The sequence below is a fragment of the Chanodichthys erythropterus genome, chromosome 9 (genome assembly GCF_024489055.1).
Source record: "Chanodichthys erythropterus isolate Z2021 chromosome 9, ASM2448905v1, whole genome shotgun sequence".
NCBI classification, from domain to species: domain Eukaryota; kingdom Metazoa; phylum Chordata; class Actinopteri; order Cypriniformes; family Xenocyprididae; genus Chanodichthys; species Chanodichthys erythropterus.
Window position 1 is genome coordinate 38,748,091 of NC_090229.1, and position 16,741 is coordinate 38,764,831.

The 16,741-nt window shown below is 36.8% G+C and overlaps 2 protein-coding genes across 2 annotated transcripts in view; both read right to left on the reverse strand.

Moving 5' to 3' along the window:
* The window catches only part of mib2 (MIB E3 ubiquitin protein ligase 2), a 79,557-nt gene extending 77,932 nt beyond the window's left edge, over nt 1–1,625 (reverse strand). The window contains exon 1 of the mRNA XM_067395551.1: nt 1,320–1,625. Within this exon, the coding sequence (XP_067251652.1) occupies nt 1,320–1,332 (13 nt within the window). The 5' untranslated portion in view covers nt 1,333–1,625. The remainder of the gene's footprint in view (nt 1–1,319) is intronic.
* Nucleotides 1,626–6,755: 5,130 nt separating this feature from the next.
* Nucleotides 6,756–13,706, reverse strand: ubiad1 (UbiA prenyltransferase domain containing 1). The gene is made up of 3 exons (XM_067395563.1): nt 13,533–13,706; nt 10,466–11,042; nt 6,756–7,860 (listed from the first exon to the last, which is right to left on the reverse strand). The coding sequence occupies exons 2-3, from the start codon at nt 10,995–10,997 to the stop codon at nt 7,373–7,375; spliced, it is 1,020 nt and encodes a 339-aa protein (XP_067251664.1). The 5' UTR covers nt 10,998–11,042; nt 13,533–13,706; the 3' UTR covers nt 6,756–7,372.
* Nucleotides 13,707–16,741: the final 3,035 nt, after the last annotated feature.

The following is a 16,741-nucleotide window of genomic DNA, read 5'->3' on the forward strand; positions in this document are numbered from 1 at the left end:
ATTAAAAGATCTTCATGATCTTGGAACCATCAATGCCAATGAAGAACATGGTACCATGGTAATAGGGATGTGCAACGATTAAAGTATACATGAAATCAAAATGTATTAATATTAACTTTACTAGTGCATATCACTAGTCTTGTGGTAAACAATTAATCCGTGCAAGATAAAACACAGAAAAAAATAGTTTGTCGCGGTAATCGTTAATAAAAATCTGAAAAGTTGCTTCCGGTATGGAATGGCGTTCCTTCTCTGATGACGGCTTGGGTTGAAAACGCGTAAACCACTCCCCTCCGACCGCTCGTCTGCTATGAGCGAGAAATGGAGAGCGCTAAAGTAAAACTCTGCCCTCTATTCAATATTCCGTTTCACTCGGAAATACGTCACAACACTGGAGAAAAGTCTTTGCAACTTCCAGTTCACGCGGACTTTAATCGCGATTAATCATGCAAAATAAAAGTCAGTGCATACATGTATATATTTAAGATGTTACATTTATATATAAAATATTTATATTTATACGTAATATAAAATATATATAAATATATATTTATTTAAACATGCATATAGTTCTTAAATGTATACATGTATTACATAAAAAAAACTTTTATTTTGCAAACGATTAATCGCAATTAATTGTTGCACATCCCTAGTAATACCAGGGTATTCTTTGTCCAGTTTCAGGTATCTATGCATCTCTAAAACATACAGTTACATCACTGTACCATAGTATTATCATCACAATACTTCATGTAAGAGATTCCCAAACAAAACACAGCCAAAAATGAACAATGACTCGCCATTTCAATACACAAAACGCAAAAAGCACCATTGTTTCAGGTCATAGGTTAGTGCCATGATGGGAATACTAGTGCAAAAGACATGGAATAATAAAGGTACATGTACCATGGTATTATTTGAGGTTAATATAATGATATATTAACGATAATCACACGAAAATACCATCACTACATACCATGATACCACCATACAGTTCTATAAGGGAACCATCAATGTAAACAAATACAAATAAACAATATATATTAAAGTAAATATAAAATACGACTATATACGTGCGTTTTGTTCCCACAGACTGTGTTGATTAGCAGGTACGCACGATTGCTCTTAGTCATTTACTTACAGTATTAATTGTTTGTTGGCTGATTATGGAAGCTATAATCAATAGGAATATGTTCATAAGCAAAACATGCATGAATATTTAAACAAAAGAAGTAAGCCGTGTCCACGGCCGCGACACCGTTATCTGACCCAGCCGTCGCCCAAAACCCCCCAGCTCGTGTCCTCCCCGTGCGTCTTACCTGTCGACAACATTAATGCTTCCGCGAGAACTTCACCGGCCCACCGATTAATGTGCTTATACGGGCTTACGAGCGATTATTGCTGCGCTGCGCTGCGATGCGATGGACGCGCATGTGTCAGCGCGCGTCAGCCTAACGCCACTGGACATCCATCAGGCCAGAGCTTCACGACGCTTCCGCGCTCGCGCTGTGTGTTCGCGAATAACTCCTCACGGAAAACTAAAACAAAAAAACATCTAAACACATCGAAATCAAAACAAATCGCGCTAGTTGAGCTAGCAGCGGTGGGTTCGGCTGGACACGCCCACGCTGCTGCTTCCCTGTGCCGTATGCAAATTTACGAACCGTACTATGGCGAGAGATGGGCTCCTGAATATTAATAAGGTGACGCTCCAGGAAGGTTGCCAAGCAACGCTCGATTAATATTCATTAGCAAAACCTTCGCCATAGTCGGATTCGTAATTTTTTTTTAGCATTAAATTAACGTCCATGTTTTAAATGATTGTCTTTATGATGTAGAATTTTGGGGCACTTAAATATACTTCATTTGAAACAGGGCAGTGCGCATGCGCGAGTGCGCGAGCTGAGATTGTGGTCCTCGTGAGCCATCTTGTTGTCGTTCATATTCTACACCAGCGATCGCTTATATATTATAGATCAGAGCTACGCACTTTTATTGCATTATTATACGCTTATTACGGATATTTCAGCAGTCTGCTAACAGTGAACCTTCTCAGAAGTTTAACTAACAAGTTATGAATATGAAAACGTTAATATAACGTTTGTTCAAAGTTATCTGGTCTTTAATAAAACGTTATCATAAAAACGCAATTTAAATATTGTTTATGAAGGGGACGTTTATTTTCTGAATCGTAACGTTAGTTGTACGTTCGTCAAACGTTTTTTAAATGTTACTACTTGTTCCATTCAGAAAGAACGTTCTCATAATGTTTGCAAAATTATCAAATTGATTTTTCCTGAACATTTACATATAATATATATTTTTTTAACTGGACATTTTAAAAGACCAGAGAACATTCAGTTTTCAAAATATTAGCAAATGTTCTTAGAATATGTTTTTGCGAGAGTCCATTTTCGGTAACACTTTACAGTAACATCAGTTAATGCAATTAACAGTATTTATATATTTATTTATTCATAGCCAGTACTAGCTTACGTTCTTTTAGCTTTTAATTTAAAGGCACAATATGTAAGAATTTTGCAGTAAAATATCCACAAACCACTAGGCCAGTATTTTGTTCACTTGAGTACTTACAATATCCAAATGTTTGCAACTATTTGTAAATCGTGAGAAAATTGCAGTTTTAACCAAGGCTCCAGGACGTGTGAGGAGTCGCCTGTCAGTGGCGTCATACCCGCGTTACCCTCGGTTTCCGGTTAATTTTGTAGAAACCATGGAAACACCAAAGACGCTTTAATATTTACATGTTTTAATAGACAAGGGAAAAACTGTTTTGATATATTTATAAACTAATTATTGTTATATAGCTCAACACATTTAGTCTTATCGTTAAATCTAATTTTCTTGATTTTTTGCGAGTACCATGCTTTACCATGCCTCAGAGAAAAACACTATAGTTGCGTCCCAATTCGCATACTTGTGCACTATTCTACTCTATTTAAGTACAAATAGTGTGAGTAGTGCGTTCACACAGAAAATTCCAAAAAGAAAAAGTGCACTTTAAATACCCGTAAGATGCACTAAATTGATGGAAAAAACAAAGTGTGGAATGTTGGACACTTCATGCACTCAACTGCATCAGACTCCATTGGAGACTCAAGGGTAGGGCTGCACGATTAATCGCATGAGATTGTCATGCGTGTCTCGTCAGTAAAGCCGGTTCTGTGATTAGCGGTAAATGTCCATCACCTGCTTTCAAATGGAGCGGCACTTAATATACAGAGCCGTAGTTCGCGGACAAGCTACGCAATATCGTGTTCATAATCGAAGGTGATTCATCTGCGATTATGAACGCGATATTGCTTAGCTTGTCCGCAAACTACGGCTCTGTATATTATGACTCCAGTATGATCAGACTCCATTGTTATGACAAAATAAACATGTAAAATTCATACACTACATGGATGATCAGTGTAAATAGTGTATAAGTACAAAGTGTATAGTGCGTCATTTGGGACGCAACTTATTTTGTCAAGTAGCTAACATAGCATAATCAGATGCAGCTTTATTTTTATAGACAGTAATACATCATTTTCTCCATTATACAATATGTTTTACAATGAATTGCATGATATTTATCAACACAAGCCTAAAATCAATCTATCTTACTGCAGTGTGTAACAGTGTCTCACAGCAGCCGCCGAGCGAACGCACAGAGTAACGTTATAACATCATTTTCAACACTCTCAAATGTATCTAATATGATAAACAGAGCTGCGTTTCCTCATACTCATGATCGGAAAAGCAGAATAGCACCGGCGACTGTGTCATAATAAAAGTCCCGCTGCTCGTGAGGCGTGTGTTGATCAATCGCTCCAGCTCCTCGTTCAGCTCCACAACACTCGCTCCTGCTCTGCTTCATACTACAGTAACGTTAATAATCACATCCATGAACATGATTTCTTCCAGAGTCCAATCCTTATTCTTTTGCACCGGTTGTGATGTGAAGACCACATGTCCCAAGATTCTGCTCTAAAACTTGGCGTCATCAAGCTACGCCTTTGTTTTGAATAGCGACCTCTAAGCGGATAAAATTATTACATACTGCACCTTTATATATGACTCGTCCATAGACAGCAATATAATCAACAGGTCAAATTTTAAGGTCCAGAAAGGTACTAAAGACATCGTTAAAACAGTCATGTGACTACAGTGGTTCAACCTTAATATTATGAAGAGACGAGAATACTTTTGTGCACAAAAACAAAACAAAATAATGACTTTATTCAACAATCTCTTCTCTTCTGTGTCATTCTCATTCGTTGTATACGTCCAGCGCTTCCAGGTTCATCGTGAGAACGCCGACTCATTATTGGCCGGCTCCTGCGTCAGCATCACACGCATGCGTCGAGCTGATCACTTGACCAGCTTTGGCCAATACTGAGCCAGCATTCGGACATAGAACCCATGGAACAACATGAGGGTCCCCCTGAAATCAAAATATACGTTTTTTAGCTCTCAATATGAATATGTTAGCCTTTAGGTTATGAATAAGCTGGTGTGTTCCAAAACAATGACAAAATTCACATTTAGGAGATATAAGCATTCAAAACTTAAGTTGCGTCCCAAATGACGCACTATACACTATGCACTTATACACTATGTACTTGCGCACTATGCACTCATCCATGTAGTGCGTGAATTTTATAAGGTAATTTTGTCATTTAACAACGGAGTCCGATCCTCCCTTCTTCTCCACTATGTAATTAAAGCTGCGACAGTTGAGTGCACGAAGTGTCCAACATTCCACACTTCGTTTTTTCCGTTAATTTAGTGCATCATCCGGGTATTTAAAGTGTACTTTTTCTTTTTGGAATTTTCAGTGTGAACGCACTACTGCACTAATTGTACTTAAACACGTCATAGAATAGAGCGAAAGTACGCGAATTGGGACGCACCTTTAGTCTCTCACTTCCGCTAAAATGGATCACGGATTTTCATGACATCACATCACACTTCAGCTTCTCATCAAATCTTTGGTCCAATCAAATGCTCTCTAGAATCTGAAGTCCCGCCTCCTCCTACACTCTTACAGATGCTGAAGCTGAAATCGGTCATTTGTTCACACATTTACTAGTTTCTACATGGTGAATGGCACATTACACAATATGGAGAATAGTGAACGATTCAGACAGTGTAAATATGCTTTCCTTTGAAGTGAATGAAGTCTGTTTTCACGTTAGTGTCACGTGAACCGCCGCAGCGCGAGCACAGTCTGCTCCGGTCCAGAGACACGTGAGCACAGAGCGGATCATATGCGCGACTCGGCTCAGACCACAAAAGGTATCGGACCCATTTGAATTCTGCACAGAATTTAATAATACATAAGCGATATAAAGGACATTATGAGGAGAAACAGTTAGAGATTAGAAGGAAACGGGTTGTAACAAAAACAAAACTCTATTGGCTATTTTTAAAAAGGGGCGGGGCTGTGACGTCAACGTCGACCGTTATGACCGTGAGTGGCAAAAGACTGAGCGGCAGCATTGGTTTTCAGCGTGAATGCCGCGAAAAACACACAGAACACATCCAAAACGGGAAAGAGCTTTGTGATTGACTGTAGGCTACAGATAGATTTGACACAAAACCTGAGGTATATATTTACAGACTGCCGAAAGCTACAGAAAAAAAGAAGCAAATGTGTCAGTGCAATTCACAGAAACAGCTGGACTCCAGCAGAGAAACATCTTTTGCAGTTATCATTTTGTGTCAAAATGCTGGATTTTGAGGTAAAATAATACCCTATACATTGTATTGTTATATATTGTGTTGACAAAATCATCAATTAAATATTTACCATCTTAAATTCTGCAAAATTGGGTGTTTTTCAATAAACACTGACAAAAACTATACAAAAGCTATATAAACTGACAAAAACTATATTTAAACTTACCTATATTGTATTTAAATAAAGCGTTCACAGGCAGATTTGCTTTATGTATTTCCCCGGCGTCGAAATCAGGCACATATAAATGTCATATATAAATGCATGTCAGTATCCATGGATTAGGTTTCTTTAACATGTCATAGGAAACACTTTCGAGCCCAACCTTTAGCGTAATAGTTAGTTTTACTCATGTTTTCGCAGTTTCCCCTATTAAATCCAGTCATGCAGCAGCTTCTTTTGCCACTCAGTGCAACTGAGGGAGTGCGTTCTGGTGGGAAAGTGACGTCGATGCATACCCGCCCTATCAACTTCCTGTTTCAGTTGAATTTACGGTAACACATTGAATAATGCCGCAGATTCCAACACTCTTCAGTGGGCCTTTAATGACAGAATTTTTGGGTCAACTAACCGTTTTATACGCCCAATCAAGACATGAAGCCTCTTACTATGCAGTTTCATCTAACCACATTATGCAACTTAATATTTGGTTAAACTTTGATACTGGGAGATGTGTGCATGAAAAGCATGGGAATGTCTTTGTTTGCAGACAAATACCAACAAACACTAACAAACAAGTTGGCCAACAGACACTGATGTTTGGTCTGGTGAAAACAAACCCCGACCAATGCCAACACTGATCCGACAAAACCCAACAAACGTGTTTGTATGCAAATAACCAAATGCATGGATTGCATTTCAAAATGAATGTATTAATGTATGTGTCTACAGCAGCAAAAAAAATGCGAGTACATTCACATTTGACACCAACCTTTTGATATGTACATTTAAAAAGCATAAAAAGCTGAGAAACAGTGCAGTAAACTGAAACAAAACATACTTGGTTTGGTATATCCTTTATTTGAAAAAAAAATAAATGTGGCATTGAAATATGTCTAATGCTGTCTATGACATAAGATCCAGCCGAGAAGCACTACACCTTTCTTGTAGATTCAGGAGTTTGGTTCATTTGGCGAAAACCCTGCAATGGCACTAAAACTAAAGAACTGAAGAAGATTCCCTCATGAAAATACTCACCAACCGACCACCATGTTTTTAGGCAAATCTGAGCCGACATGGACACAAAACTGAAGAGCTGCTACTTCAGACTTGACAAGGAGGTGATATTGTGGTTTTATAAAACAAAAACATTATTAAAAAATTATTTTATAGTCATGAAATAATGAGAAAGGTCCTAAATATATCTGAAACATTTAATTTACTAATAAACGCATATATACATGTATATATATATGCGCTTCTTCATGTACAGACTGGTCTCTTTTTACAATACTGATGTACTGGACAGTCTATGCATCTTTAGCGCTGCACCGAGAGCACTTGCCCACTCCGAAAACATAAATAAACCACAATAAATTAAAGTCTTTGAACTTTAGATTAACATCACTATAAATACAAAAGTATCTAGAGTTGTTTAAAACAAATAGGACAAAAGTTCTAGTTCTTTCACAATAACGGCAAGCTACCCTGCGGTGCCAAAATAATCCCGAAAACATAGAAGAGTCCCATGAGCAAATTGAGCTTGGCAGTCTTTTGTGGGATCTTTGCGTAACACTGGCGGCGGAACTGCCTCTCGAGAGGAAAGGCCATGGGCAGCGTCAGCAGCGGCAGAGCCATACTGATGGAGTAGCGTGTGGCTAAGATACAGAACAGCAGATAGGGGACGAAGAGCAGCAGGTTGTAGATGACGTAGGACAGCGTGGGCCCCACCAGGATGGCCAGGGTGACGATGCCCGCCTGCTTGTCTGAGTCCATGTCTCGGGTGTTGTTGCTGTGCAGGATGGCTTCGGTGTTGAGCGCCAGCGGCACGGCGTACACCAGCGGCAGCACCGACAGGTATCCCACCTGCACGGCATGAGCGAACATCACCGCCAGAGGACCGAAGGTGATGAGGATGACCACGTCGCCCAGAGCAACGTACTTCAGTCCGATGCCTAGGGTTAAAACACAAGAACACGTGAGGAAACCACGGTTGTGAACACATGCCTGGAAATTACTGTGTCGGGGCGTTCACACAGAACACGTTTCTGCGGTTAAAAACACAAGACGCATGTCTTTTTTCCCCCCCAAAGCTTATTAAATGTTATGGCTGGGTATTGACACAATTTTCACAATTCGATTCGATTACTAATCACATGCTTTTGATTCGATTCGATTGTAGTATTTCAGTTTCAGTTCATGGCAAATTTTCTAGAGGAAAAAAAACTGTCAACTAATGCTGTAAACTAGGGCTGCAACGATTAATCGCGATTAATCGTTTGCAAAATAAAAGTCTGTGTTTACGTAATATATATGTATGTGTTCTGTGTATAATAATTATGTATATATAAATACACACACATACAGGTATAACGTTTAGAAATATATATGCATGTATTATAAATATATATATTTATATATATTTTATATTACATATAAACATAAATATTTTATATATAAATATAACATTTTTCTTAAATATATACATGAATGTGTGTGTATTTATATATAAATAATTATTATACACAGAACACACACATATATATTACGTAAACACAGACTTTTATTTTGCAAACGATTAATCGCGATTAATCGTTGCAGCCCTACTGTAAACTACACATGAGAGTCAGCTGGTGCTACTATAATAATATTGAAGGTTAAATTAACTTATTTATATACAAACACTTAAATTACACTCAATGATGTTTTTATTATAAATAACGTTTAGAATTACATAATCATATTTCTACTCCAATTCGTTTAAATCACGGCTATCATAACTGATTTATTCCAACATGCATTAAATATTGAAGAACATTATAATGAATATGTAACGGTGCATAGCTATATTTATCTTTCTAGAGCACTCTTCTAGCTGACTAATGAGTTTATGGTCACTGTGTTTTTCGGAGGTAAATGTGACGTCACGTGACATTAAAGCTGTTTTATTGACGTCTTTCCGAGGTTGAAGCACTGATTGACAATTACACGAGACATGATACGGATTTCAGTAAGTTGTACTGTATATTTTAACATACCTTCATATGTTCATGTTTATTTCGCTGTAACTGGTATTAAAGCAGAGGAGAGGATGATCACATGCTTCTCTTTAACTGAGGCGCTAAAGCGATCCGTCACGCCACATTAAACAGCGCCAAAACAGTGTTTATTTTCTGAATCTCATAAAAAGATGGACGTCATGTGAAATCTGAGACTTTGCTTCATATCAAAAGTAACAGATTATTGCGATTTATTGGATGGGAGGAGCTACATATTCTGCTCATTCATCAACTGAAAACAGACTAGACTAAACAATTTTTGGGATTTAAGAATGGAAATCGGTTCATAAAAATGAGAATCAATTAAAATAAAGAAATCAATATTTTTTACCCAGCTGGGTAGATTACTTAAAAAATGTAGTCCATTACTAAATACACTTAAATTACATGATAAAAATGTGATCTATTAGAACTTATGTTACTGAACAATAAATAAATCAGAAAATGTTCAATCATTATAGGGCATGTTGTAGTCCATATTAAAATATAAAAATGTTAAGTTTGAATATAAATAGCCAGTTAAGTATTTGGTGCTGTGATGAACAACATTGAGATTTAAAAAAAAAAAAAAAAAAACTTGAATGTTAGTTTGAATACTGTAGTAGCGCAGCTGCTTTGTTTGTGGGGTTTCCGGGGTAACCGCTGCATTTCTGCTGTTCCATCAGCGCCCTCTGTGTGCACTTTCATTCAGCGCGTCTCCTTCACTCGTTCCGCCATGTGCTTCTCGTTGGTTTTGTTTACATAGTGCGCGTGCGTCTTTGACGCCACATACAGCGATGTTGTGCATTTTATACGGCTGATAGGTAAAGTATTCTTAAAATATAATATTAAAAATTTAATAATTCCTAATAAATGATTACAGTATTTTGAGGTGCCCACTGTAACAATATTGTGTATATTAATTATCGTGATATATCATATTGCCGAATATTGGCACATCTAAAATATTTTATATCGCTAACAAAATCAATGAGCACATTTACATACACACTGATAACTCACAAAAACCCCAGTTTACATCCAAACCAATTACCCGACGATGCAAGTAAAACACATTTACAAGACTTTATTAATAGATCAGGTTATTTCCCTGTATTGAAATCATTCATCATCTGACGAGCTGCGATGTTAAATAAATAATTGATATTTTAACTGAACCGCTTCTACTTCGGCTGCACGAGATCAAAACACATTTTTATCAATCACTTGCTCTGTTTAGATGTGCTTCAATCCACCGTAAAGACACTTTCCTGTCACCTATCACACATGTGCATTTCAATAATCCGGCAGAAAGCAGGTTAATGTGTTTACATGTGGGAGAATTCCAGCTGTGTCGATCGGCTTATGCTTAAGCTGTTTATGAGTGAAACGGGTTAACATGTTTACACGACCACACGCACCGTCAGCATCATCAGGTTCAGAACGTGCCTGTAAATGTGCTCACTGTGACTATACGGCCCAGACATGATATATGCACACAAAAAACAAGCAGCATATTCACCTCCAGTGTATAAAAAAGAGCTGGACAGTCCTCCGAAGTAAATGAGAGCTAAGTGCTCTAGTTTCAGGGAGGACAGGAAGTAGAGCAGCGTGGCACAGAGACATCCTGCCGAGTACAAAACCGCCCCGAACATCACCACGTCCTGCGGTTTCAGGATCTGATCCACCAGAGTCCTGTCGTCGCTCTTCTTGTGATCGATTCCCTTGGAGAAATCATAGTAGGTGTTCACCAGGTTCCCCGCGCCGTGAACCAACAGAACGGCCACGGCACAGACCAGGAGAACCAGGAGGTCCACCGACCCCTCCAGTTTGTAGGCCAGAGCGCTACCCAGAGCCACGGGTGTGAGCGAGGCGCTGAAACTCCACGGCCTGAGGGCCAACACGTACGCCGCGCACTTGCCCCGCATGTCCAACGCCATCCCGGCCACGCGGGACAGCCGGCTGCCGCGGTCACGCTCCACTCCCGACGATCTCGTCCCATTCAATCCGTTAGATCCCGCGAGCACGCAGGTCTCTCCGCGGCTCTGCTTCATAGTCGGCTCAATCTAGCAGCGCTTCAGAGAGATCAGAGGACGCAGCTGTCCAAACACACAAAACACTCACATCATTACAACATCAAACTATGATTTCACACCAACAGCTACTGATATAAACTTCGACAGAGCGCATTAGAGCCCGCCCATTTTCCCAGAGGAACTGCTTTCAGAAGTATTTAAAAAAAGTTTGTTTTTAATGACCCTACAAGTTAGATTAAACTCTAAAAAATTAGAGTTTTAAAAACTCTTTAAAATTACGGCCCTATGAAATGTGTTTTATTTTCTTTCGAATTCCATTTTAATCCATTTCCTGTTTTTATTTTTTGGGACTCCATTTTAATGGTTAAGTAAAATGTTAGTAATCAAAAAGCATGTCTAATTAATTGAAATCATGAAACTTGTACAATTTAACAACAACTTTTTAATTTAACAAAAATTTAATTTTTTAGGACCCTATAAAATACGTTTTACCAAATTCTGTTTTCCGTTTTAAGCAGCCTGGATTTAATTTTAATGGTTGAATTAAATTTTAATAATTACTTTATAAAATTTTATTTCTATGAAATGTTTGGTTTTTATTTTTTCAAAAATTCTGTGTTGTGTATTCTTATTTTAATCAAATGAAGGTGTAAAATATTAATTTAATTAATATTTTATTATATGACATTAAACAAACTTTTTTTAAAAAAAAAAGTGCTGCACAACAGAGCTTTACTGTTACAATTAACACATGGAAGAAAAAGTTTTAATAATTTATTATTATTGTTAGTCGTCAAACTATGATTTCACACCAAAAGCTATTGATAAACTTCTATAGAGCACATTCAGAAGTATTTTTCCCATAGAGATTTTTGTTAAAGTGTTAAAAGTGATATATTTGTTTTTAATTACCGTACAAGTTTCATTATACCCAGTGTTCGTACAGATACTGTAAAATTAGGGCCCTATGAAATTCATTTGATATTATTTCCAAAATTCTGTTTTAATTTTTTTTGGACTCCATTTTAAATCATTAAATTAAGTCTTAGTAATCAAAAAGCAACTTATAAAATTTAACAGCAATTTATTAAAAATTGCATTCTTTGGGACCCTATGAAATTTTTCTCAAATTCTGTTTTATTTTTTACCAAATTCTGTTTTCGGTTTTAGGTTTTCTGGATTACATTTTAATGGTTAAATTTAATTAAAGTTTAATGAAATGCATAAGAACAACAAAATGTTTTTTTTTTTAATCTAATTTCTATGAAATGTTAGGTTTTTGTCAAGATTGTTTTTTCCAGAAAATCTGTGCATTTTGTGTATTTTAAATCTGGCAATCAAATGAAGGCATACAATTTTAATTTAATTTTTATTATATGACATTAAACAAACTTTTTTTCCAAACAAAGTGCTGCACAAGAGAGCTTTACTATTAAAATTAAAACATGGAAGAAAAATTGTGATTATGTCTTAAATAAAATTTTAATAAATAATAAAGTATTAATAAAGTAATTAATAAAGTATTATTATTTGTGTTAGTATTACTACATTGAGACGTAGCTAAATTCTACTGTACAACAATAATATATTTGTCACAATCAAAAATTTGACAAATTCCGTGACATTCCGCATTATACAGTAAATTCCGTTCCTATGACTGGATTCCGAGATTCAGAAATCAAAGGTCCGTATATAATAAAATTCCAGGACTTTAAGCACTTTTTTTGGTATTCAAGGGCTGCAATCAGAGATCGGATAAGGCTCACAGTCATGTGAAATGGCATTTCTATAGCAGACAGGCTGCGTGTTTGTGTTTTTCTGGATATATACTGTCCTTCAATGATTTAAGCACTTTTATTGTTAAAAATCATTTCCATATGGAGAAAATGATTGAGATTGTACTTCCGGAACAGACTGTGGCTCTCTGAATGATTTTTGTGCTCCAGTCTGGATCAGCTGCGAAATCCACAATAAAAGGAAAATTATTAGGAGAATTATTAAAATGAAGAAATTAGATTACGGCAGCCAGAAGAATGAAAACAAACACACAATCAGTCATAGAAGAATTTATGACTAGTTTGTCAACATGTTATAAATGTACATTATGCCCTTCAAAAACACAAAGACTAACAAAAACGTGCAGGTTTCAGCACATAATACTATGATAATCTTCATTTTTAACGCTGTTAGTCTTTCTGGACATGTTGTGGGTAGAAAAATATATGTAAATATTTTCCAGATAAAATTATACACGTTTATAATACTTAAACATGTTTTTATATATTATTAGTGAGTAAAGGGAACATCATATCTAGGGGTCCGTGGCATTAAAACATGCAATAATAATAATAATAACCTCCCGTGATCGAGTGTTGGAGCAGAGCCGCTGCAGGTGTGCGCTCACCTGCTCACCTGTTGATCTGCTCATTAACTCAAACACAGTAACAGTTTCTCATGTTTCTTCACTGATGGTGGTGTTGGTCAGGCAGCTAAAGGCTAAAGCTAGTTCAGAGAGATTATCAGAGATTATCAAAGTGTCTGTCAGGCTCGTACCTGCTCCACACACGCTTCAGAGTCACTCCGCGAGCCGCTCACGCATCGTGCCGAGGCTTCGAGCATCAATCCCCGCAGGGTCCGAACAGCAGTGGCAGTCGAGTGCAGATTTAAACGACATTAGCAGCATAAACTGACTCACATCGCCACTTCCGTCCAACACCTCAGAGTACAGCCGCGTGGACAGCACGGACAGAAACACGGCGCAGCTTCTTGGTTCCGCTCTACTCATTACTCTCAGAAGGAGGTTTTCAAAGTCAAACAGTGTGAAATGTAAAAAATAAATACATAAATTAGCATAAATAAATAATTATATTGATTAGATAAGTAAAAAAAAGAAAAACAGAATGTGATTAAAATAAATATTAAAACTGAGTAAACTATAAAATTGCATTTAAATAAATTAATAATACATTTAACAGTACAGCATTATAGTGATTAATGTAACTAAACAGACATAGAGTGGTCAGGGTGTAATATGGATCACATACTCAAAATATAGTAGACAAATGTAAGAATGGAACTTAATAGAATGAGAGCTAAGGAGAATATAGAGTGCTGTAATGAGATCTACACAGCAAAATTATTTTTATTTTTGGGTGAACTAACCCTTTAATATATTTAAAAATAGTAAAATTTACAATAAATACGTATAATAAATATTAATAAACAAGTGATTAGAAGATCTTTTCTAGTCCAGCTGAGGAATGACTGCTTCAGCCCAGTTTATGGATCCTTTGAGCCATCGGTATATATTTGAATACAATAATAATACTCTATTGCTAGACGCTCTCTCTCGACGGCGAAGAACATTAAAGGTATTACAGATATTATTATGTGATACTATTAGTGATATTATTATCACTGTACAGATATGATGTGTTGGAAGAAACTTATTATACATTTTACTATTTTTAAATATATTAAAGGGTTAGTTCACCCAAAAATAAAAATAATGTCATTTATTACTCTCCCTCATGTCGTTCCGCACCCGTAAGACCTTCGTTCATCTTCAGAACACAAATTAAGATATTTTTGATGAAATCGTCCATAGCCAGCAATGACATTTCCTCTCTCAAGATCCATTAATGTACTAAAAGCATATTTAAATCAGTTCATGTGAGTACAGTGGTTCAATATTAATATTATAAAGCCACGAGAATATTTTTTGTGCACCAAAAAACACAAAACAACGACTTATTAAGTGATGGCCGATTTCAAAACACTGCTTCAGGAACATTCGGAGCATTATGAATCATGATTCGGATCACATATCAAACCGCCAAACTGCTGAAATCACGTGACACTGGCGCTCCGATCCACTGATTTGATTTGTAAAGCTTCATGAAGCAGTGTTTTGAAATCACCCATCAGTAGATATTGTTAAAAAGTCGTTTTGTTTTTCTGGCGCACCAAAAATATTCTCGAAATGTCATTGCTGGCTATGCAGGACTCACTGAGCCATCGGATTTCATCAAAAATATCTTAATTTGTGTTCTGAAGATGAATGAAGGTCTTACAGGTGTGGAACGACATGAGGGTGAGTAATTAATGACGTTATTTTCATTTTCGGGTGAACTAACCCTTTAAGACCTGGATTCTATGCAAGAACTATAGTACATTTCATTAGGGCGACTACAAAGGATAATTTAACAAAAAAATAGTTTTAAAGCCTTTAATAGCTTTAAACCCGTTATAATTATTAATTATTTAATGAACCCGCCCCAGACCTGAGCAGGTCATCTAACATTTCACAGTTGATTGACGAACATGAAGCAGGGCAAGCAGTTAGTTCAAGACATTGAGGCAGAAATGCCCCTGTATGAGTCAATGTCTCATGTTTACCAATGATTCAATCGCCCATTCATAAAGACAGACATTTACTTCATTCTTGAATGAATCAGCCGTTTGAATGAATCAAATGAATGACTCAATGGCTGCATCTGAAAACTGGAAAATGCTGCCTTTGGAGGACACATTTCAAGGTTGGAAGGCATCAAGGCACATCTGAACCCAATGTTAGCTTCACTTCCTGTTTCCTGAGATACCTTCATCTGATCGATATTTGAAGGCAGCATAGATGTATCCTTCACTGCCTTCGATATCCCACAATCCTGTGCTTCCATTCTATGACAATTTAGAAAAATAAAGATGGCGAGTTTGCTGGTCAGTTTGTGTGTAAATGTACGTTTTTGACCAACATTTTCCACTTTTGATGTCATTTCTTGCGAAAAAATTACTACTGTAGTAATTAAATATTTGTTTAGTTCTCACTGAAGCTCATGCTATTTTGCTGTAGATCATTAAACTGTTATGCTGCCTCAGAAGTCAGTTTCATGAGGCACCTTCGTGCACTAACGCTGCCTTACAAGTCATTGCCTGACAGGGCAGCGAGGCAACAAGTCAGCTGACGAGGCGTGCGTCTCAGTCAGCTCCCTAGTTCAGTAGTCAGGGCACTGATCAGGGAATCGGCCACATTCATTTACATGATTCACGACCTAGGGAGCTGATTGAGACGCAGGGTAGGTTTTCAGATGCAGCCAATGACTTACTCATTAAGACATTTACCGCCACCTACTGTCAGTTTTAGTTTATTTAGAGTATCATTTCATTTAAAAAAATATTTCATATTTTCATATTAACAACAACCCATTAAAGGTATAGTTTAGCCAAAAATAAAAATTCTGTCATCATTTAATACACCCTCATGGCCATTGAAGCCTAAAAGTTTGTGTAATAAAGTCTTTGTTGAATCAAATAAAGCTATTTTTGTAATTTCTATTTAACGCTTTTCTCATTTAACACAAAAATGACTTTAAATGATCTTCTGGGGGTAATTTCTCAGCCAAATTTGATGTGCGATTAATTTGCAATTAATTAGATTAATTAAATTGCTTGACATCCCTAGTTTAAACAAACTGGATGTATGTTGTTTATGTGTTAAAGGGAATAAAAAAAGTAGCAGGTGCTCATGATCATTTTCATGTTTAACACCTGGAAAAGGCAGCTAAAAAAGTAAATCGAACAAACAGCAGGACCGCTGCATCTCCGAGTAACCGAGTTACTCTGATTCCTACTCTCAGAGTAAGAATCAGAGTATTTGAACGAATCAGATGAGTAAATTCAATTAGGCTACAAATACAGTCGATTGTCAAGTTAAAGGTGCAATATGTAAGAATTGTGCAGTAAAATATCCACAAACCACTAAG